Raw genomic sequence first — 21600 nt, 5'->3', positions numbered from 1 at the left:
GTAATAGGGATGGGTGTGTCAGAGGCGGTGCGGTTGGCGCAGGATAGAGCAGGGTTTAGGGCTGTTGTGCATAGGGTCGCTATGAGTCGGAAACGACTTGACGGCACATAACTACAACAACAACAGCTGATAGAGCTGGGGAGTTCTGGAGGCCTAGTGGTAAGAAGCTGTGATGCCAACCCAAAGACAAGCAATTTTAGTCCGCCAACTATTCTTTGGAAGAAAAATGAGAACTCTGTCATGCAATTCACTGCCTCTGAAAACCCACTGGAGGGTCAGCTATGAGTCAGTTGGTGCTATTAAGCTGTGCCTTTCCCTTGGTTTGAATCCAACAGCTACACTTCCTCTGTAATTTACAGCCTTGGGAACAATCTAAAGGGTCAGTTGTGAGTTGGTTCTGATTCTGCACTATCAGAGACTTAAAAGAGAAGTGTCAGGAATTCTAGTGGCACAACGGATAAGTGGCTGCAAATCAAAAGACTGGTTGTTTGAACACACTAGCCCCTCCATGGGAGACAGTGGGTCTGGGAGTTAACGACTATAGACATTACAACCTTGGGAATCCTGCGGCAGTTCTGGTCTGGTCTGGTCTGGTCTAGGATCACCATGAGTCAGAATAGGATTTTTGGTAGAGACATCTCTGTCTCCCCTCAGCTAAACAAAATAATGTACTTAAAAAGTCATAAAGGCAAGAATTAATATCTTTAAATTTTGGCATCGCTATGTTGTTAAGTACTGTGGAGTTGGAACCAGTGGGTTTTCAGTGGGCAGCAAATAGCACAAGAGGGATCACTCATTTTTTTCCCGAGGAGTAGCTGGTAGATTGAAACCACATGCCTTTGGATAAGCAGTGCACCTCTTTCCTTCCTTTCCTTCGATGCACAAGGACGTATATGAACATTGAAGGATCCAGGAATTGGTTTTCCTGTTGAAAACTTACTGTGCTTCTATAAGCAAAACAAAATCTGCTGCAAAGTGTTCTGATGTTCTAAATTAGATTAACTGTCATCTTCAGCTTAATTACTAAATTACTTTTAAAAATAGCTCCAACAGAAGCATCCCATAGAATAGTTATCCCATCCTTTTATGCCAATATTACTTGGGTAATTTTCATTTAGATCTAAGTCAGAATTGGGGTAAACAGTCTTTTATTAGTGATTTTCCATTAATTAAATCAAATACAAACTGAAGCCAATTTGTAACTTAAGCAGAAAATGGCAAATTATTTTCTAGAATATATTTTTGCTTTCACTTCCTTTATTTTACCTTATTCTTTTTCTAAGATGTAAGATAAAATAATATTGGTGTAAATAAAGGATATGTGTCAAGAACCGTGCAACCTATTCTCACATAAAATAGTAGGATATTCTCCCTGATTTTTCTATGTTATTAAAAAAATTATAAAGCAATGTTTAAAAACTTTTTAAAATTATCTATATACTAGAAAAGCTGATGGTTTTTTAAGTGTTTTTTTTTTCTTTATTTAATGCTTTTTTTCCAGGTGCCGGTTTTGTAATACCATGGTAACTAGTGTGCAAGTATATGATTCTATTCTCCTTTCCTCACTTAGTGTCCTTTCATCAACATTTCCCAGTCTTAATCATTACAATTGTTCTGTACTTCAGATAATTTAGACTCCTTTCCTCTTAGTTACAATGTTTTAAACTTTTCCATCCTTGTCTGCAGTTACCATTATAATCTCTTATTATAAAATATTTCAATAAAATCACATTGTTAACAACATCTTGGATATAAGTAATTTTTAAATATTATACCTACTCACTGTCTGCCTTGAATCTATTCCAGCTCATTTCAACTCTCCGTCTGGTTTCTGGGCTTGAAAGTCTTAGCCAGAGGAGACTGCCCATCTTATAAATGCAACAAATCAAGAAAACCCCAGAACAATCTGTCAAAATAGTGACTTTTATTTGGATATGGGCTATGTCAGATTTCCCAATATTAGAAAAAATATGGAGCATTTCTTCCAAAATTGAGATGTACTTAGTCAGTGAAAGTCTTTTAATTCCTTTAAGAATTAAAGGGAATAACACAAAATTGTTTGTAAGTCATGAGGCTTATTAGTGCCCCTGGAATGTTAGGGGCAAAGCTAGTCCCTCTCTTGGCCAGGGGGAATAACTTATGTAGAACAAGAGTTTAGTTTCGGTAAACATTTTTAAAAGCTGTAGTGGCCTAATCTATAGGGAGTTTTGCAGCTAATCCAAAGGTCATCCATCTCTAGTGGTCCCAGCCCATTATGAAATCTGTGGAAGAAGGATGGACAGTCTCCTTCCATGCCATTTTCAGCTTCAGAAACCTGCGGGAGGGTTAGCTATGAGTTTATCCTGATTCTGTGGTAATGAGGGTTGTTTGGTTTGTTTGTTCTGTTTTTGTAAATATACTGTACAATTGCACCATGTTTGATGATCAAAAGACACTAAGTATCTTGTGACAATGTTCAAAGAAGTAATAACTTCAGGGCAATAATTTAAACATCAAGTTTTAATATAAAATCAATGGTTTGAGTCAATCTAGTCAGGCAGTATCATTTTTTGAAAGCATAAAGGATATCACCTGATGACGCAAATGCTCTGTTACTAAAGGGCTTTCGTGTCTTTTCACAAACTGCATTTTTTTTCTATTTATGCAACATTAAGAAAGCCTTGCGGGGGAGGGGATCTAAGTAAATTATAGAAATGAGGATTTTGTCTATATTAGAATATCACTACACCATGGTAGGATTTTAGCCCTCACTTCCCTTTCCTGCCCCCAACCATCCATGGTAATGTGAAACCCCTCTAGCTACCTTACTATTCTAGTTCAGAGTGGGCAGGTGGAAGGTGGCACTTGGGTTGGCTCATGAAATTGATGCTTCTTCACTTTGTGCGACCCTCATCTTCAAGACACTAAAGGGACCCAGACTTTTCCCACTGTATCCTGTCCCCTCTCCGTGTTTCCTTCACCTTGTCTTCCAGATACCCCAAAGCACTGCTGCCTCAATTGCACAGAGACACTCTCTCTAATGAATCAGTTTTTCCTTCACCCCTCTTTATTACAGCCCCCTCTCCCAACAACACCGACACCTGGTCCCAGGGAGCTCAGCTGGAAGCCTATTACCATTTCTCCACCTCAGGAAGTAATGAGTAGCCCTTCCCCTCCACCCAGGAATGTCATCCCCACACCGAACCTGAGCACTCCAGCTCTCTCCCCCATCTGGGTGAGCCCCTTCTTTCTTTGACTATTCTAATATCTACAGGGAAGTTCATGAGAAAAGTGGTCAAGGGTAGTGTTTACAAGGTCAGGTGTAGCTCTTGTTCTCCAAAAGCTACAAGAGAGCGAGAGACTGGCTAGTCACTCAGCACCCCGCACCCCCATGCTACCCCCTGCTTTCTCACATAGACCTCAGTTTCCTCATGGCAGTAGACCCCGACCTGCCTCACAGCATGCTGCTTGTCTCCCCTCACCTAATATCTCTTCCCACCCTCCAGCTCTCCACACTCCTGCACCTGAGCAAGTTGTCTGCCTAGGTGATTAGTGTAGACTTGGGTGGTGGGAAAGGGCAAGGAAAATGGAGAGACTCACCTAGAAGAGTTACTTGGTGACTAAGTGAAGATAATGCTAACACTATGGTGCATTAGACCTATGCCCGTTGTCCCTGTCACAAAGAGTTGTCCAGATTTTATCCAACCAGCTAAAGAGAGTATCAGGAGTGGTGGGCAGAGGAAATAGCTAGGAGTCTCAGCAATGCCTCTGAAGCTTGTCTTCGGGTCTTAATTGCACTCATTTGATATCTTTGGTTTCCTCCTGGTGAGATTTGTCGGCTGAGAGTTGGTGCACGTTTGGGTGTGGGTGCGTGTGTGCATTTTTCTCGTCCCACGCAGCATTTCCCTCACTTGGCTCAGTGTGCCTTTTCCTTCCCTTTTCCTTCACATCTGCTCCAGACTGATCGCATAAATCCAGATGACATAGATTTAGAAAATGAACCCTGGTATAAATTCTTTTCAGAACTGGAGTTTGGACGCCCGGTAAGTGAGGCTAGCCTCTTATTCTACAAAAATTGGGAGATGGTTGTTGAATTTATATAGAACATCATTATCAGAAGAACTAGTTGGTAGAGCACAGATGCTCAATGTCCAGCATATATAGATTTGGTACTGCTTAATCCACCTTCACTACTGCACCAAATGTTTAAACATGCTTAGACTCTGCCAACAGGATTTTTCATCACCACCAAACCACATTATCTTATTATTTTACATCTCATTCATTGCAAACTCAAAATGTTGAGGTAGAGTCTGTCCTAGAATAGCCAAGCAATTATTAAAAATTTACAGACATGTGTTTGTTTACAGTCCATTTTGGTCTAGTTCAAAAAAGGGGCACCATGAACTATATGGAGCTCAGGTGGCCCGTGGGTAAAGAGTTACACTGCCAACCCAAAGGCAGATAGTTTGAATCCACCAGATGCTCCAAGGAAGATAGACAGTCTTCCCCTGTGTGATTTACAACCTCTGAAAACATGCTAGAGGGTCAGCTATGAGTTGAATCAATAGCAACAAAATCTATGATATACATTTAGTATTAAAATACATATTAATAATATTTACCAGCATTACAGATCCCATTTGCAGAGAAATCTGCAAGTATCTGAACAGTGCTGGATCTGGACTCCTATCTTGGCGAGTCCTCATGGTACCATTCCAAAATGAAGACATTGAGACTGAGGGGATAAGGAATTTCCCCAAGACAGTAAGAGGCAGAGTGAAATTAAATGTAGATGTCAGACAAAATATTCTTGGCATTTCTCACTGTAATATAATGCCAGTTTATTTTATTCTGATAGGACAATGAGGAAAACGAGAAATAAAATTTTAGGTCTCACTAGTGAAAGCCCTCACACATTCTCTAGGTCTGAGATGCCCAGTAGAGGAAACTCTGCTTGCTGGCCTGGTCTTATGGGAGCTGTTTTAGTCTGGTAGAAAGAGTCAACCCAAGCTTCAAATAATTTAGGAATGTAATCTACCAATTGCAGTACATTTGATACTTTTTTTATACTTTCATGGATATTACCTAATGTCAAATTCTTAAATAACATACCAATAACAGAACATATATGTCATGGCAGATTGTTAGATATCAGAGAGTGAAGTCTTACTTGTACTAAAGAATACACTAATTTATGTAGTTGTGCACTGATCTTGAAGGAGCTCTGGTGGCGCAGTGTTTAAGTAATAACTTAAAACCCACCATAAAACCTACCAGCAAGCAAATCAATAGGCGATTTCACAGTCTGCTTCCATAAAGATTAAAAGCCTGCCTGTTGGGCAGTTCTATTCTGTTCAGTGGGGTCAGTATGAGTTGGGATTGACTCAGTAGTAATGTGTTTCTTTTGTTGCTGGTTTTTAAAAAATATCTATCCATATATACACATACACACACAAAGCCTAGAGAAAGGTTATGGTAAATTATGTTTGTCCAATAACATGCAATACCAATATGTGGTTAGCCATATCTTATCCAACTAAATCCAAAGTGACTGTAAGTGAATAGAAACCAGACAAGTTTTTATATATTTTTTTTATTAATAAGGAAAAGTGTTGTTTTCTCGTTTTAAAAACAATCTGTACTCTAGTATGAACATAAATGCATTTTATCTCAATAAAAATTTCTCTAGCTTTATTTTACATGTTTTGTTATAGTTTATTAGCTATAAGGACTAGATCTATTTCTGTTCTGAGCTTAAATTGTCAGCATTTTCTCTATTCACTTTCACACAGAGAAACTCATCAGCATGCTATCCACCTGCCCTGTAGCATTTTCTTAATACATCCTGAGTTCCTCTCTGGAAAGAGATTGGGAGTGCTAATTTTGATTTGATGGAATACATTTATAAATACACTAATTGAATAGCTATCCACCTTACCTGTGGCTTGAGAATATTTGCAAACTTTGCACTCCTAGACTACCCCATTTTGCTCTATTCGTGTCCTCTTTTGTGTGTATCTGATGCTGTCAGCACTTAATTTCTAACTGTTGTCACCTTTTCCACATGTTCATTCCTTGCTGCCATTTGATTCTCCTCCATTCCATCTCTACACTTGTGCTTATGTGGTTCAACTACACCCAGCCTCCTAAAAAGGCTCTGGATTATGTTCAAGATCATTCTTCTGGTGTTTCCAATGAGGTAAAATAAAAATATTCTGACTTTTACAGATTTCTCTCTTATGAGCTGTTACTGTGACTCTAAATATCTGTGTTTTTTAATTTGACTGTAATGTCTTAGCTATTTCAAAACCTGTCTTTATAGCATTGTGTTGTGCCCAGTATCATTTCTTTGACATTACTTATACCAGTGTTATTATACCAATATACCACAAAAAGTTTCTAATATTTTTGTGGAAAACCATTCCAGCTATATTCAGTTAAACAATTCAATATGGAATTCAACCAAATGAGAATCAAAATCAAAAGTATTAAGTTTAATATAATTTAATAATCTGTTTTGATAAAACCTAATAAAATATTACCCTAAGAAGATTTTCTCATGACTATCTTATAATCATAATAGGATAAAAATTTTGATTCTTAGATAGCTTTTTATGCCCCACGTACTCCTAAGATTTCTTTTAGTTCTTCTGTTTTGCCACCAGCCTAGAATAAGATGACACTATAACTAGCACACATGTCACAACTCCGCTGGCCCACCACAGTGGCAGACATTTAATTGTCCTGGAGACTGTACCCCAAGCAGCCACTGTAATAGACCTTCACCAGCATGTGAAATGAAATGAATTGGCCAACTTTCTTTGAAAATGTTCATGACAATTGGCTTGATGAAAACTATTGGTCAGGAAATTAAAAAAAAATATATATGAATCAAGCAGGTACGAAAAACACAGAAGCAATCCAGAGTCTAGGGATTTTTTTCCCCAGCTCTCTGCAACAAAAAACAAAATTATTTTAGAAATCAGAATTAACATTCCTTAGAATATACAAGCAAAAGTGGCATCTGCTTTGCTAAACTTCAACTATATAAAAGCTTGTTGGGAACTCTTAGAAGTAACTTGCGTAGAAGTATGATGAGTAAACCAGTTTTCATACAAATATTTGCTTTGTGGTTCTAAGTAAATACAATAACACTTAATTAAATTCTTATATTTGTTTAAATTTTCAGTTTAATTTTGGTTAAAAGTTTAATCAAATTCTTAATTTTTGTTTAGAAGTTTTAATTTGTGAACTTGGGGAAGAAAATTGTTGTTATTTGTTGTCTTATTGAAATTGACTCATAGTTGGTCCTCCAGTGGGTTTTTCAAAGATTATAAATCACACAAGAGGAGACTGCCTATCTTTCTCTTCCAGAGCCGCTGATGGATTCAGACCACTTGCCTTTGGGTTGGCAGCACGACTCCTTACCCACTAGATAATTTATGTTAAGAACCACTGACCCATGCTGGTGGTTTCTGGAATTGCAGATATAAAGTCTTAAAAGGAAATAACCTGGTTTCTAGAACTTTGCTTTGTAATTCCAACTATTGCCCCTTTGGTAAGCATCAGAATGTGTTCAAACAGGGGCATGGTAGAAATATTTATATATTAAATGGAAAGCACACAATGTGGAAATTATCAAAACAATATCATTACTATCACAAAATATTGCTGAAGATGATCCAAAAACAACGAGAACAGTACATTGACAGAAAACTACCGGAAGCTCAAGCTAGGTTTAGAGGAGGCTGTACCACCAGCGATATCATTGCTGATGTCAGATTTATCCTAGCTGAAAGCAAAGAATACCAGAAGAATACTTATTTGTATTTTATGGACTATGCAAAGGAATTTGACTGTGTGTATCATAACAAACTATGGCAAACATTGAGAAGAAAGGGAGTCCCAGATCACTTAATTGTGAAACCTATTTCTCTATCAAGATGCTATTCAACAGAGCAAGCTGGTTTAAATGTGGTTTAGAATCAGGAAAGGTAGACATCAGGGTTGTAGTCTTTCTCCATATCTATGCAGGCTACTGGGCAAATCAATCAAGAAACTGGGCTCTATGAAGAAAAAAGGAAGCATCAGAATTGAAGGCAAACTCATCAATAACCTGCATTATGCAGATGACACAACCTTGCTTGCTGAAAGTGAAGGGGACTTCAAACATTTACTACAGAGACTCAAAAACTATAGCCTTCAAAATAAATTGCATCTCAACATCACCAAGACAAAAAAATCCTTACCAGTGGTCCTATAGACAACATCATAATAGAGCAAGGAAAGAAATAAATTGTCAACAATTTCACCTTACTTGGATCCACAGTAAATACCTTTGGTACAAGCAGTCAGGAGATAAGGAAATGTATTATAAATTGTGGTTCCCCTTGAGGAGAATGGGAATCTCAGGACACTTGATTGTATTTATGTGAAACCTGCTTGGAAGGGTGGAGTGTCAGCAAAAGAGAAGAAAACCCTCAACAAAATGGATTGACACAGTGCCTGCAGCAGTGGGCTCAGTGTGTCAGGGCTGATTAAGATGGCACAGGATAGGACAGGGAGCAGATCTGCAAAAACAGACCACATTGGGTTGCTATGAGTCATGCTTGATTGACTGCACCTAACAACAACAAAATAGAGATAATTCAGTTGTTTCTATTGGTTTTGCGTTGTATTCAGGTATGTAAAAACCAAAAGCTAAAACAAACACACTATTGTCAAGTCAATTTTCACTTTTAAGAACCCTACAAGAGAGCTTGAGCTGTCCCATAGGGTTTTCCAAGGCTGAAGTCTTTGCATAAGCAGATGGCCTTCCTCTATCTTCCTTTGAGCTGCTAGTGGATTGGAACTAACTTTTCACTTAGCAGCCCCGAAATATAGACCGTTACACCACCCAGAACCCTTTTCCAGATAGATAGTGTAAAGAAAGTCAGATAAAACAAACAGTCCTATTATGTATGTCTTGTTACTTTCACATCTGGGAAAAAAAAAGGATCATTTCAGCAGGTGAACAACTCAAGAATTTGAAGCAAACTATTTTAATAGCTCTTTCAGTGTATTTGTCAGATATATTAAGGTGGTTGTCATTAAGAATTGAAATGAAATTTAGAGACCATTGTATTCAACTCACCAAGTTTTCAGTCAACAAAAACAGGAACCAACAATTTTAAGGATATGTCTAACTTCTCAGTGTAAGTAAGATGAGATCAAAGAAAACACAAAATACAGGTCTCTTAACTTTCAGTACTTTTTATTCCACATTTTTTATCACTTTCAATAAATACAATTAGAGTACAAATCTTTTCAAAAACAAATTTACTTAATACAATTTGTTGTTAATTATTGGATTTCTAGAAAATTATTTTATATCATTAACTTATGCAGTAATAATTCTTGGTATAAAAATGGAATTTTAGTTCCATGCATTCTGCAGTGTTGTGGTAAAAGTCTTTAACAACAATGACTCACATAAAAATGCACTTTTTTGATTGATGAAATGCCATTATCTCTTTGAGATTAAAAATGTAATGTTGCAAAATTCTAATAGATCATTAATTACATTATTAAAGATGGATTTTCAGAGCATTGAGAAAATATACTCTCACAGGTGTCTGGATTCTCTCAGGAATTTTATCAAAATTTCTGATAAGATTACCAATGATTAGACATTTCCTCAGCTATCATTAATCCAGCACTTATACTATACCATCGGGGCTCTGGTGGCCTGCTGAAGTGGTAAGAAGCTGCACTGCAACCTCTATGGCACACCGTTCAAATGTGCCAGCTTTTCTTTAGGAGAAGAATGGACAATCTTCTCCCATGTTATTTACTAGCTCTGAAAATTCACTGGAGGGTCTGCTATGAGTCAGTTCCAACTTGGCACACAACACCAACAGCAACAGTGTATGCCATGAATAACATAATTTTTTACTCATAACTACAATTACATGCTTCTGGAAACTCTCTTAACTTTGAGAAACGACGATTTTCTTAGAAAGGCTTCAGGTCTTTTGTTCATAGGTTCTCTATGAGTTGTGCTCAACTCGACAGCAATCAACACCACCACAACAACAAATATAATTGAGAAATTGACATCAATGAAAAGCAATAGTAACAGTATGTTTTAGAAAAGTTCAGTTATATGATCACTTGGCAGTAAGAATGACTTCATGTATATACTTTTCTCAGATGGTCTTCTAGGTTTGCTAAAATAGTGGCAATAGTAAATACTGAGGACAGTCATGCCTCAGAGATATTGCATGTTAGGTTACGGATCACCACAATAAAGCAAATACGGCAATAAAACAAATCACATGATATTTTGTTATCTCAGTGCAACAGAACAGTAGCAAGAAGCTATGCTGCAATCCCGAAGGCACGCAGTTCGAGTCCACCAGCTGCTCCACGGCAGAAGGATGGGCAATCTCTTCCTCTGCTATTAACTGCCTCTGAAAACCCACTGTAGTGTCAGCTATGGGTTGGTGCCAAATCTAGGGTACACCACAACAACAGACTGTATTTATTGTGTTCCATAATCTTACTAATAAGTTCGAAATATCATGAGAATTATAAAAATGTAACCAGAGACATAAAATGAGCACATACTATTGGGAAAATAGCATAACTCTTTGAAGAAAAATGTATCATCGAGATTGGAAGAAGACTCATCAATAACATTAATTCTACAGATGACACACCTTGCCTGCTGAACATGGGAGAACTTGAACCACTTGCTGCAGAAGATCAAACACTACAGCCTTCAATATGCATTGCATCTCGACGTCAAGAAAACAAAAGTCCACACTTCTGGATCAATAGGCAACATCCCTCTGCATTTAAAATTGTTGAGAACCTATTGTTGTTAATGTGCTACTGCGTTAGAACCAACTCATAGCTGACCTTCCAGCAGGTTTTCAGATGCTGTAAGTCACATAGGAGGAAACTGCCCATCCTTCTCCCAGGTTGAGAGCCCAGGAACCTGTATATTTTCTAACAACTGACAATATTAAAATATGTTTTTCTGTCTATAACGAGGTGGTAATTCTGCAAAAAGAATTTAAAGAGAGAAAGAGATACTTGTGGGCAAGATTGCAGTATCATTCAGTATGGTAGACCCTCCCTACCTTCTAGACATAATACCACAAGCACTTGCATCATAAAATCACCTCAAACATTCAAGGACTCAATACTAAGCTTCTCTTACCTTTTAGATATTGTAGTAAGTAAACCAGTGGATGCCTTTGAAAAATGGAAAATCTATTATCTATTCTTTTTGCTTGTTCTCCAATTCAGTATACTGTTAAGAGTGGAAAAATTTGAAAATATTATGTATGTATAATGTGGTGGTTGTTTTTAGATGCCAATGAGTCCAGTAGAGTTAGTTCATAGTGACTGCACGAAGAACAGATTGGAACCTTGTGCTATGTCGTCTTCACTATCTCCAACATGCTTGAGCCATTGTTAGAGTCACTGTGTCAATCCAACTCATTGATGATCATCTCCCTTTGAGTTTGCTTCTATATAGCATAAGCATTTGGAATTATATATCTTGGTTTTTCTTTGTTCCAATAACTGTGAACGACTGAGAGTGGATTGTCTAAGAAAAATTTTGAGTCCATTTTTTTTTTATAAAGGTCATTTGTTGATTCATTACATGATGCTTTTAAAGCTAACTTTCAAGAAATTTAAAAGATATAAATATGTACTGATTAGAGTTCCAGAGAGTTGTTTCATTTCACAACAAATTCTGTGGGATTTTTGTTGTTGTTAATTAAAAGATCATGTCTTTATGAACAGATGAACAATGTCTCATTCTGTTGAAACATTACATCTTTTTTAAAAACAAGACTTTATTTGCATATTATCATTAATATACATTGTTTTGGAAATGTACCTTGTGTTTTATATGATCATTTATATGCATTATATTTTATATAATTAGTTACAGTTGATCTATGCTAATATCATCCCATCCTTTCAAGTCTCCATTGAATTAAACATTCCATCTTAAAGATAATATCTGGAAGAAACATCACAAAAAAATTTAACAAGATTTGTTTGATAAGGACTGAGAATGGCTACAATTTTTAAATATTTGATTGTTCCTTCATGCAAGAAATTTATATTTATCATAAGCAAATTTTTCATCAATATTGTAGCATTACTTTAACTCTTTATTTAGCATTTCTGAGGAAATATTAGACACTCCTTGCTAAACACCAATGTGGTATAGTGTTTATGTTTTGTATAGTTTGAGTTCACAGCAAAATGCAGTGCAGTTTCTTGAAGGAAAAACAGATTGGTAGGAAGTAAAATTCAGGCTGAATTAACACAGGTAAGCTTGTTGGTTACAAATAACTTTTACACTTCCTTTAAAATATTTCAGAAATTCAGAAACAGTTTACTATCAATACTGAATAATACAAACTTCCACCCTTAGTAGATCACCATAGCAAACAAATACTTAGATAATACTTTTATAATCTCAATGAATGTCATTTTCACTCACTTAATTTTTACAACATTCTTTTTAGGGTGATATCTACAACAAAGTAAGACTTTCTATGGCTAAAATCATCACTAGACTCTCTTTCTTTCTTTCTTAATAGGCCTCCTTGTATCAGTCCTCTATAGACAGAAGCCTGGAGAGACCAACAAGGTAAGAATCTCCTTACACAGTGCAATCGGAATGCTTTTTATAGTGCTTTATTTTTCACTAATAATATATGCCACTCATTTCATCTTATGCATCTACACTTCATGAGGTTGCCTTAATTTTATTTCTTTGTAGTTTTATATAAAGAACTCAAGAAATAGTAGAAACAAGGTACAATAATTCTAGATTCCTTTACAGACTAAGAAATTCTTCCTTTCCCTTTACCTAAATTTCTCTTATTTAGATAGACTAAAAAAAAAAACCCTATGTTCACTATCTTCAAGCCAAGTCTAATAGCAATCAATAGCCCACTGGATTTCCAAGGTTGTATATCTTGTGGGTGGAAGCACCATAATAGATGGAGAGGAGATTGAGATTGTTAACAGTTACAGCTTTCTCCACTCCACGATCAACACTCTTAATACCAGCGGTCAGGAAATCAGACCTTGGGAGATTGGGAGAATCTTCTGTCAGGGACTGACTTTTCCAGAGTGCTAAAAAGCAACGATGTCTGTCTAGGGACTAAGTTGCACCTAATAAAGATCATGGTGTTCCCATTTACTTGCCAAGAAAACAAATAGGTTTGTCTTGGAGACAGTGAAACCAAGTTTCTCCTTGGAGGCTTGGACTCTGAAGCTCCATCTCACATACTTGGGGCACATGGCCAGGAGGGACCAGACCTTGGAGAAGGACATCATACTCAGAAGAGTGGAAGGACAGTGTAGGAAAGGAAGACCGCAGATGAGATAGATTGATACAGTAACTGGAGCAATGGGAGTTGGTGTGTGCATATCAGTGAGACTGGCTCAGGATAGGGCAGGCTTTAGAGCTATTGTACATAGGGTCACCATGAGTCGCAGCTGACTCTATGGCATATAACAACAACAGGGCCATCAGAGGGATTTGACAGCAATACACAGTGCAGTATACCCATTCGTTCACTAGTATTGATCTTAAAATGACAGCAAACTCAAACCTGTAACCATAATAAAAACTCCCTATCATTACAGACTATTGATAGCATGTTTATACAATTGGATGAATGGAACTTCAGTAGTTTCTTTGATCACCAGAGGGTTAGTAATTTTTTATTTAAATAAAAAACACTGACATTTTGGTGTAAAATTTTTCAAACCTAATAGAAGGAGAATTGATGTCTTTGAGCTGTGGTGCTGGAGAAGAGTATTGAATGTACCATGGACTGCCAAGAAAACAAACAGATTCATCCTAGAGAGGGTTAAGTCAGGCTGCTCCTTGGAGGCAAGGATTTTGAGGCTTCGTCTGACATACTTAGGACATGTTGTAAGGAGAGACAGGTCTTTAGAGAGCGACATCATGCTGGGTAGAGTGGAGGGACAGCGCAGGAGGGGAAGACCCTCTATGAGGTGGATTGATTCAGTGACTGGGGTACTCGGGATGGGTGTGTCAGAGGCAATGAGATTGGCACAGGATAGAACATGGTTTAGGGCTGTTGTACATGGGGTCGCTATGAGTCACAAATGACTCGACGGCACATAACAACAACAATGGTGTCATATTTATTAGGGAATTGCACAGATCGTTGAAAGGCTAAGTCATATAGTGGTTCAAAACACCATCAGCTTTGAAAGATAAAGAAAATCTTTTCTCATGCAATTTTCAGCCTCAGAAATCCAATGGAGGGTCAGCTGTAGGTTTGAACTAGCTCAATGGCGATGAGTGTGTGTTTGTTATTGAGTGGAAATGACACAGGCAAAACCTCAGGTAAAAAACAACTGTCTCACCTGATGTCTTACCTGGTTTTTCATCTGTTTCCCTGTTTAGAAATATTCACATTGTCAGGATTCTCCCATATAGAAAAAGAGATACTATATAACACAAATTATGACAGTGAATTTTCAGTCACAAAATGTTACACTAATAGAAGAATTTTTACTTTAAAAGATCATAAAGAAATAATGCTTAGTATGAAGGAATGAATTATTTAAGGTACCATTTGAAGCACGTTGGGAAATAGGACTTATACCACTGATGTTAGCACATGGCAACCATCTTCCTGGTCCACACTGTAAAACTTATGATCACATTAGGTCCCACTCATGGGGACCCCACGTGTTAGCAGAGTGGAACTGAGAACTCTTAGGGTTTTCTTAGCTCTAATCTCTAGAGATCACGAGGCCTTTATTTCTACATGTTGCTGGATAGATTCAATCTCCAACCTTTAGGTTAGTACTGAAGTTGTTGTTATTGCTCTTTTGTACAGTAGAGTCAGAACCGACCCATAACAGACCCTTTGGGGGTTTTCAGAAGCAGTTAATCACATGAGAAGAGATTGCCCGTTCTCCTGTAGTGGAGCATCTGGTGGCCTCAAACTGTGCACCTTCGAGTAAAAAGAGGGATGTGGATGTGCAGAGGGAACGGGGAATTAATAATTGGGTTGCACAATTTGGTGGGTGGGGGGTGAGGGAAATTGAAAGAATTTATTCAAATTTGTATTCGAATTTTGTAAATAAACTAGTAGAGCTGGGGAGAGGGGAAGCCACATACAAAATAACAAACCTGGGAGCCAAGTTATAGTTGACCCTCCAGTAGGTTTTCAGAGGCTATAAATTACTTCATCAAATGGGAGAAGATTTCTCATCTTTCTCCATCAAAGCTGCCAGTGGATTCAAAGAGCCAGACAGGTTCAGCCTTTGGGTTAGCACCCCAACTCCCCAACAGTATACCACCATAGCTCCCAGAGAACTTAGTAACAGTCCTTCAGTAAGCTGGTGATAGTTTTTTTCTTTCAGTTCTGCAAGTATGGCCAGCGACTTTAGGAAAAGGAGGAAGAGCGAGCCTGCAGTGGGTCAACCAAGCGGCTTGGGGGAGCCCAGTGCAAGCAGGACCAGCCCAAGTCGATCCGACCTCCCAGGCTCCAGTGTTACCCTTTCAAAGTCTTTCATTAGTTCTTCTCCTTCTTCCCCTTCAAGAGCAAAAGGTGAGCAACAATCACTTCACTCTGAAACAATTTAAGAGTTTAAGTCTTAGTCGGTCGTGTCATGTGAGTGCTGGTTTAGTGAGAACACTGTGTGCTAGCATTTAAATGCAGCAGCTTGAATAAAATATAAGTTTAGAGAAATAAACTTCAAAACATGCCTGTTCACAGTAATGGAGCTGATCAGTCTGATCGGATTGCATAAAGGTCTCTGCTGAGCATCTGTTGTCTATTTCCCAAATATGTCATCTGCTTTTCCTCGAGCAAACTCTAAGTCCAATCATCTAATAGTGTATTATCAGGACAGGCTAGTTAGAAGATTACATTTATAAACATCCACATACTATCCAAAGTTTCTAATAATACAACTAGAACAGTTAATCATATTCATAGAGGGGAAATTAAAACACCAACAGAGAAAGTTGTTGCCTAAAGTGTAAGTTGATTTTTAAAATAATTAATTAAACCTAAATTAAGATTTGTCCGAAGTGCTGAAGCCATTTCTTTAGTTATTTGCTGTGTAATTTTTGTCAGCATTTGGATGTGCAGTGGAGTACATTTTAACACACAATCATAGTGTTCAGTTCATAATCGTACATAAATGGGACATAAAATGATTTCAAACTATGATCATAAAAGTTAGAAATCATTAAACTGTTAATCTATATAACTTGCCTTTTTAATTTTCTACTAATTTATGTAAATTAATACCTTAAGAAATAGATCGTAAAATGCTACCGTTTAACTATCCTTGAATATGACCTAAAGTTAAAAATAAAATCTTTAATTTAGAGATTTGTTTTCTAGTGGGAAGTTAATTTGCTTCCTTTAACAAGTACTGCATATCCACCTAGTGTCCTACTGGCTTTGAAGAGTTTGAGAAAGGCATGAAGTTTCAAAAGAGAGATTGCTTTCCTCCCAAAGGTTTTTGTTTTAGGAAGAATATGTTCTGCTAACTGGAGTGATTTGATTTTTCATTTGTTACCATTAAGTAAGAACAAAGCAAAAGTTTTCATAAATATTCCAAGTTGAGATCAAGTTCAGCTCGTTATTCTCAGTTTACAAAACGGAATGGGAGAAAAGAACAGCCCTCAATGTTTGAAAAAGATACTTGAACGTCTCATGAAACTTTTGCATTATAACTAGTTATCAAGAGGTTGAAGATAGAAGAGGATAATTTGTTTAAGAGACACTACTAATTTTTCCCTTAAAAAATGTGAGCAGAAATAATAATTCATAATTTTGTATGATTCTTTAATTTTGCAGTTTGGTGAAAGTTTCTAAAATACTGTGCCTTATAATCTTCTTCTATCCAACATGCATAAAAATAATTTATATAGCTATTGAATTCTTAATTAACCATAAATGTATTATTAGTCTTTACCTGTATTACAAATTAACTCAGATGCTAAACCTGACCCTAAAATCTGTTAGACTTTTGATATTAAACATTGGAAGCATTGCCAGATCATGTTGTTATTAGCACAAATAGAATTCTTTTTGACATATATGTGCAAGAAAATGAATCTGTAATGGAAAGAAACAAATATTATAACTATAATAATTACTTGTTATACATGATTTTATTAACTCTAATGCCTACAAAAATATGCTCATTTGGAAATTATTACCTGGTTCTTTAGAAATATGCTAACTTTTTCTCTAAAGCTGAATATGTAACAGTCGGTGTCTGGAATAACCCACACTAACGACCTTCTCTTTTCTGTGCTTATCTGATGCTTACTGACACGCTCTCCCTGCGAACCTCTTAACTTCTCAAAATGTCTCTCTTCTACCACGCTGGATTAAAAGGTGGGGATGATAGCAAAATGTGTCCATCCCTTTGCAGTTATTCGGGGCTCAACGGCACCCCGTCAAGTGAGTTAGATTACTGTAACACCTATAGGCAGCATTTGGATGTCCCCCGGGACTCGCCGAGGTCCATTTCTTTCAAGAACGGCTGGCAAATGGCCCGGCAAAATGCAGAGGTCTGGAGCAGCACTGAAGAAACAGTGTCCCCCAAACTCAAATCCCTTAGCTGTGACGATCTCCTCAACGATGACAGTGACAGCTTCCCGGACCCCAAAACCAAGTCAGAGAGCATGGGCTCTCTGCTGTGTGAGGACGACCCCAAGGAGAGCTGCCCGCTGCCCTGGGGGTCCCCCTACCTCCCCGAGAGTCGAGGGACTGGCCGGTCACGGGGCCGGCACAGGTCAGCCCACGATGCACCCGGGTTCCTGAAAATGTACAAGAAGATGCATCGCATCAACCGCAAAGACCTGCTCAACTCCGAGGTGATGTGCTCGGTCAAGTCGAGGATCTTGCAGTATGAGGAGCAGCCGCCCCAGGGCCTGCTGCAAGCCTGGAGCCAGTCGTCCACCGAGGAGGTGCCCAGGGACATGGTGCCCACCCGCATCTCCCAGTTCGAGAAGCTGATTCAGAAGTCAAAGTCGATGCCCAACTTAGGAGACGAAATGCTCTCCCCCGTGACCCTGGAACCACCCCAGAACGGCCTGTGTCCCAAAAGGCGGTTTTCCATCGAGTCTCTGCTGGAGGAAGAAAATCAGAGCCGGCATCCTTCTCAGGTACAACGAAGCTACAAGCCTAAAACGCTGGTGCCCATTCACATCGAGGTCACCAGCGAGGAACACCCCAGAACTCACATGGAGTTTTCCGACAGTGACCAGGACGGAGTCGTGTCTGACCACAGTGACTTCATCCATGTGGAGGGGTCGTCCTTCTGCAGTGAAAGTGATTTCGATCACTTTTCGTTCACGTCCTCGGAAAGCTTCTATGGATCCGGGCACCACCACCACCACCATCACCACCACCACCGGCACCTCATCAGTTCCTGCAAAGGCAGGTGCCCTGCCTCCTACACACGATTCACCACCATGCTAAAGCACGAGCGAGCGAAGCAGGAAGGTGCCGAGGAGCCCCGGAGACACAACATGGACCCTGGCCTTTCTAAACTTGCTTTTCTAGTCAGCCCCGTGCCTTTCCGGAGGAAAAAAAACCCACCTCCTAAAACACAGACTGAAAAGGTAAAATGTAAAGCATCAGTCATTGAGGCTCTGGACTCTGCCCTGAAAGACATTTGTGACCAAATCAAAGCCGAGAAGAGAAGGGGCAGCTTGCCAGACAACAGTATATTGCATCGTCTCATCAGCGAACTGCTGCCTGACGTCCCTGAAAGGAATTCATCGCTGAAAGCTCTGAAAAGGAGCCCGATGCACCAGCCTTTACACCCACTGCCTCAAGATGGTGCTATCCACTGTCCCTTGTACCAGAACGATTGTGGGAGAATCCCTCACAGTGCCTCTTTTCAAGACATGGACACCGCCAACAACAACTACCACCACCTGGACCACGATAGTGCCCTGAGTCTCCAAGGTGGATTCACTTTTCTTTCTTTTTTCCTTGTGAATGAGATTCCCCACCCTCCAGCTCTGTCATTTTCCATCCCCACATCTCATCATTCCTGAGCTGGAAAACCCACTTGACACCATTCCATGTGGGGAAGCAGTGGCTTGTTGTACAAACGTGTCATACTGAATAGTTCTCATTTCTCCAGTGAAATGTGGATGTCATTTGTGTGTTAACCATCAATTCACAAAATTTTACTAATTCAGAAGGAAAATCATTTGTTTCTTAATGTTAGGGCTGAAATAATTACTCCCCATGTCAAGACAACAAATAAAACAACATACCAAATTTAAAAGAATGTTTCAAAGCATAGATTCTAATTTCATTTCAGTGTCCTTAAGAGACTGAAAATTTTTCATTAATTATTGTCCCTTATAAAATTATTCAAAATTGACAGTCTAACCCATTTTTCATTTTTATGTTAATCATATATAGTCATTTTCTCAATAAATAATTTGCTCACATTAAATATGGAAAATAACATATCAGAACACTCAGAAATCAACCCCAATGCATGTATGAAAGTAGCCGATAGATAATTAAAGAGAATGGGGTTTATTTAATGGCTGTTTCCACTTATAGAACACATACGGGGTAAAATTTTTGTGAATGTATCTTTGAATTGTATCTATAAATGTCCCATTTTCATCACTCAGTGTGTTCACTTTCTTTTCCATCACTTAGTTTATTCACATTCTCCTTCTTCTAAAACAATTGCACATCAATATAAGAACTAGTTTACTAAGGTTAAATATTACATGTGTCTTCATCATCTTTTTTGAAACTTAGGTATCTCATTCAAGTGATAACACGGGGAAATTCACAGTTCAAATGCAGAGGACATAATACTGGGGTTTATTTCACTGGACACATGCAAGGTGTTCTGTTGTTTTTCTATAATTCTCTTCCTTATAAATAGTAAAGTACATCTGTCTACAATGCAAATTTTAAGAAGCTGCAATGAACATTCTGAGCTGAAACTTGCATCATCAATGGAGCACCTTCCATGTGTACACCAGTTGTAGGCAGGTGTTCCAAGAGTCACAGCCTTATAATTGATGTCATTGAGACTCAGGTAGGGTGAGAAATTTACCCAGGGACACACATAGTAGAAATAGGATTCAGACTCCTAACAGTACATAATCTGTAGTATAAGACATATCTCTATGGACAACAAAAGAAATACAATTGAAATTTTAAGTGTAATATATCTATTCCTATAGAGTGAGCTCTAGTAGTCTAGTGGTAAGGAGTGGTGCTAAAAACCGAAAGGAAAGTAGTTCAAATCCTCCAGCTTCTCCTTTGGAGAAAGATGGGTAATCTCCTCCCTTGTGATTTACAGCCTCTCAAAACCCATTACAAAGTCCTTAGTGAGTCAGTTCCAACTTGACCGAACGTAACAATATATCTATAGATATAGATGATACAGATATAATCACACATGTGTATTTATTAATTATAATGTCACAAAATTATTGTATTAATATTTGTTATTGTTTTCAATGTGCCTGAAAAACAATAAATTGAAATTTTTTTAAATCAACTTTCAATTTGGAATTTTAGGTTGATTAGGGGCTTCAGGCCTTTTGCTCCTGGGGTCACTATGAGTCATGCTCAACTTGAAGGCAACAACAAGGCACATCAGAATCTAGTTCTTTTCTTTTTTTTTTTTTTCAGAATCTAGTTCTTAATGAATGAGCTTTTTTTTCGTTTTTAACTTTTTAATTTTATTATTATAATGTGAGTGAAAGTTTACAGGATGAATTTGTTTCCCATTCAACTGTCCACACACAATTAGCTTAATGACATTATTAATAATATTCACACTGTAGCCACACTTTACTGCTTCTTTTCCATGATTCTCCTTGCCAATAACTATTCTGTCTTATTCCTTCCATCCTTGTGAGGTTTAACCCTGCGCAAATACTGCTGTTTTCATTTTGTATGAGTGATTATTCTAGAGTGAGTATCTCCCTGGTGTTCTTTTTCACTTTATAGGCCTATCTATTGTTTAGCGAACAGTTAAACCACAGGGTGAAGTTTTGTTTCAAACTCACAGAATGACACATGGTTCCACACTCTCTGTGAGACCAGTAAGCCTGGCCATTTTATGTTCTGGAGTTTTATTCTACATCTTACAACTGCTCTGTCCAGGCTCTTTCACTCTGATGCATTTTGGAGTGGTTGGCAATGGTAGTCGGGCACCATGTTCTCCTTTGGGCCCCAGGGCCAAGGAGGATGACAGTGGCATGGCTAATTCATCCTTTAGACTAGTTTTTTCTGTGCTTGTTTTTCAGTATCCTAACACTCAATTTCCTCATGCTTACTCAAATATCCTTGTCAATTTTCTATACATATAGATTATTAAAATATTATTTGAGAGGACTTTGAAGTCCATTTAAACGCTTTGTTTTTAATAGAATATTTACTGTCCAATTGTATTTAAGGGGGAAAAACAGTTCTTGTTACGTAGATTAAAACCATTGCTATCAAATAAATTTCAACCCATAATGACTCTCAATTGGTTTTCTGATAATGTGACTATATGGGAGGAGATAGCCCATCTTTTTCCTGCAAA

General features: G+C 38.0%; 1 protein-coding gene across 8 annotated transcripts in view; it reads left to right on the top strand.

The window, feature by feature from the left end:
- The window catches only part of SORBS2 (sorbin and SH3 domain containing 2), a 252030-nt gene that overhangs the window by 194480 nt on the left and 35950 nt on the right, over nt 1–21600 (top strand). For 3 of the 8 annotated variants that reach the window (XM_006882253.1, XM_006882251.1, XM_006882252.1), the window contains 3 exons: nt 12594–12643; nt 15412–15599; nt 17409–18989. In XM_006882253.1, the coding sequence (XP_006882315.1) occupies nt 12594–12643; nt 15412–15599; nt 17409–18989 (1819 nt within the window). Of the gene's footprint in view, nt 1–3055; nt 3209–6118; nt 6182–12593; nt 12644–15411; nt 15600–17408; nt 18990–21600 lie in introns of all 8 variants that reach the window. The other 5 variants (XM_006882255.1, XM_006882254.1, XM_006882257.1 and 2 more) reach the window with 3 other exon arrangements.

Source organism: Elephantulus edwardii, unplaced genomic scaffold (assembly GCF_000299155.1).
Source record: "Elephantulus edwardii isolate Elephantulus edwardi_28Jun2011 unplaced genomic scaffold, EleEdw1.0 scaffold00018, whole genome shotgun sequence".
In the NCBI taxonomy this organism is placed as follows: domain Eukaryota; kingdom Metazoa; phylum Chordata; class Mammalia; order Macroscelidea; family Macroscelididae; genus Elephantulus; species Elephantulus edwardii.
This window is presented reverse-complemented; position numbering and strand designations above follow the sequence as displayed.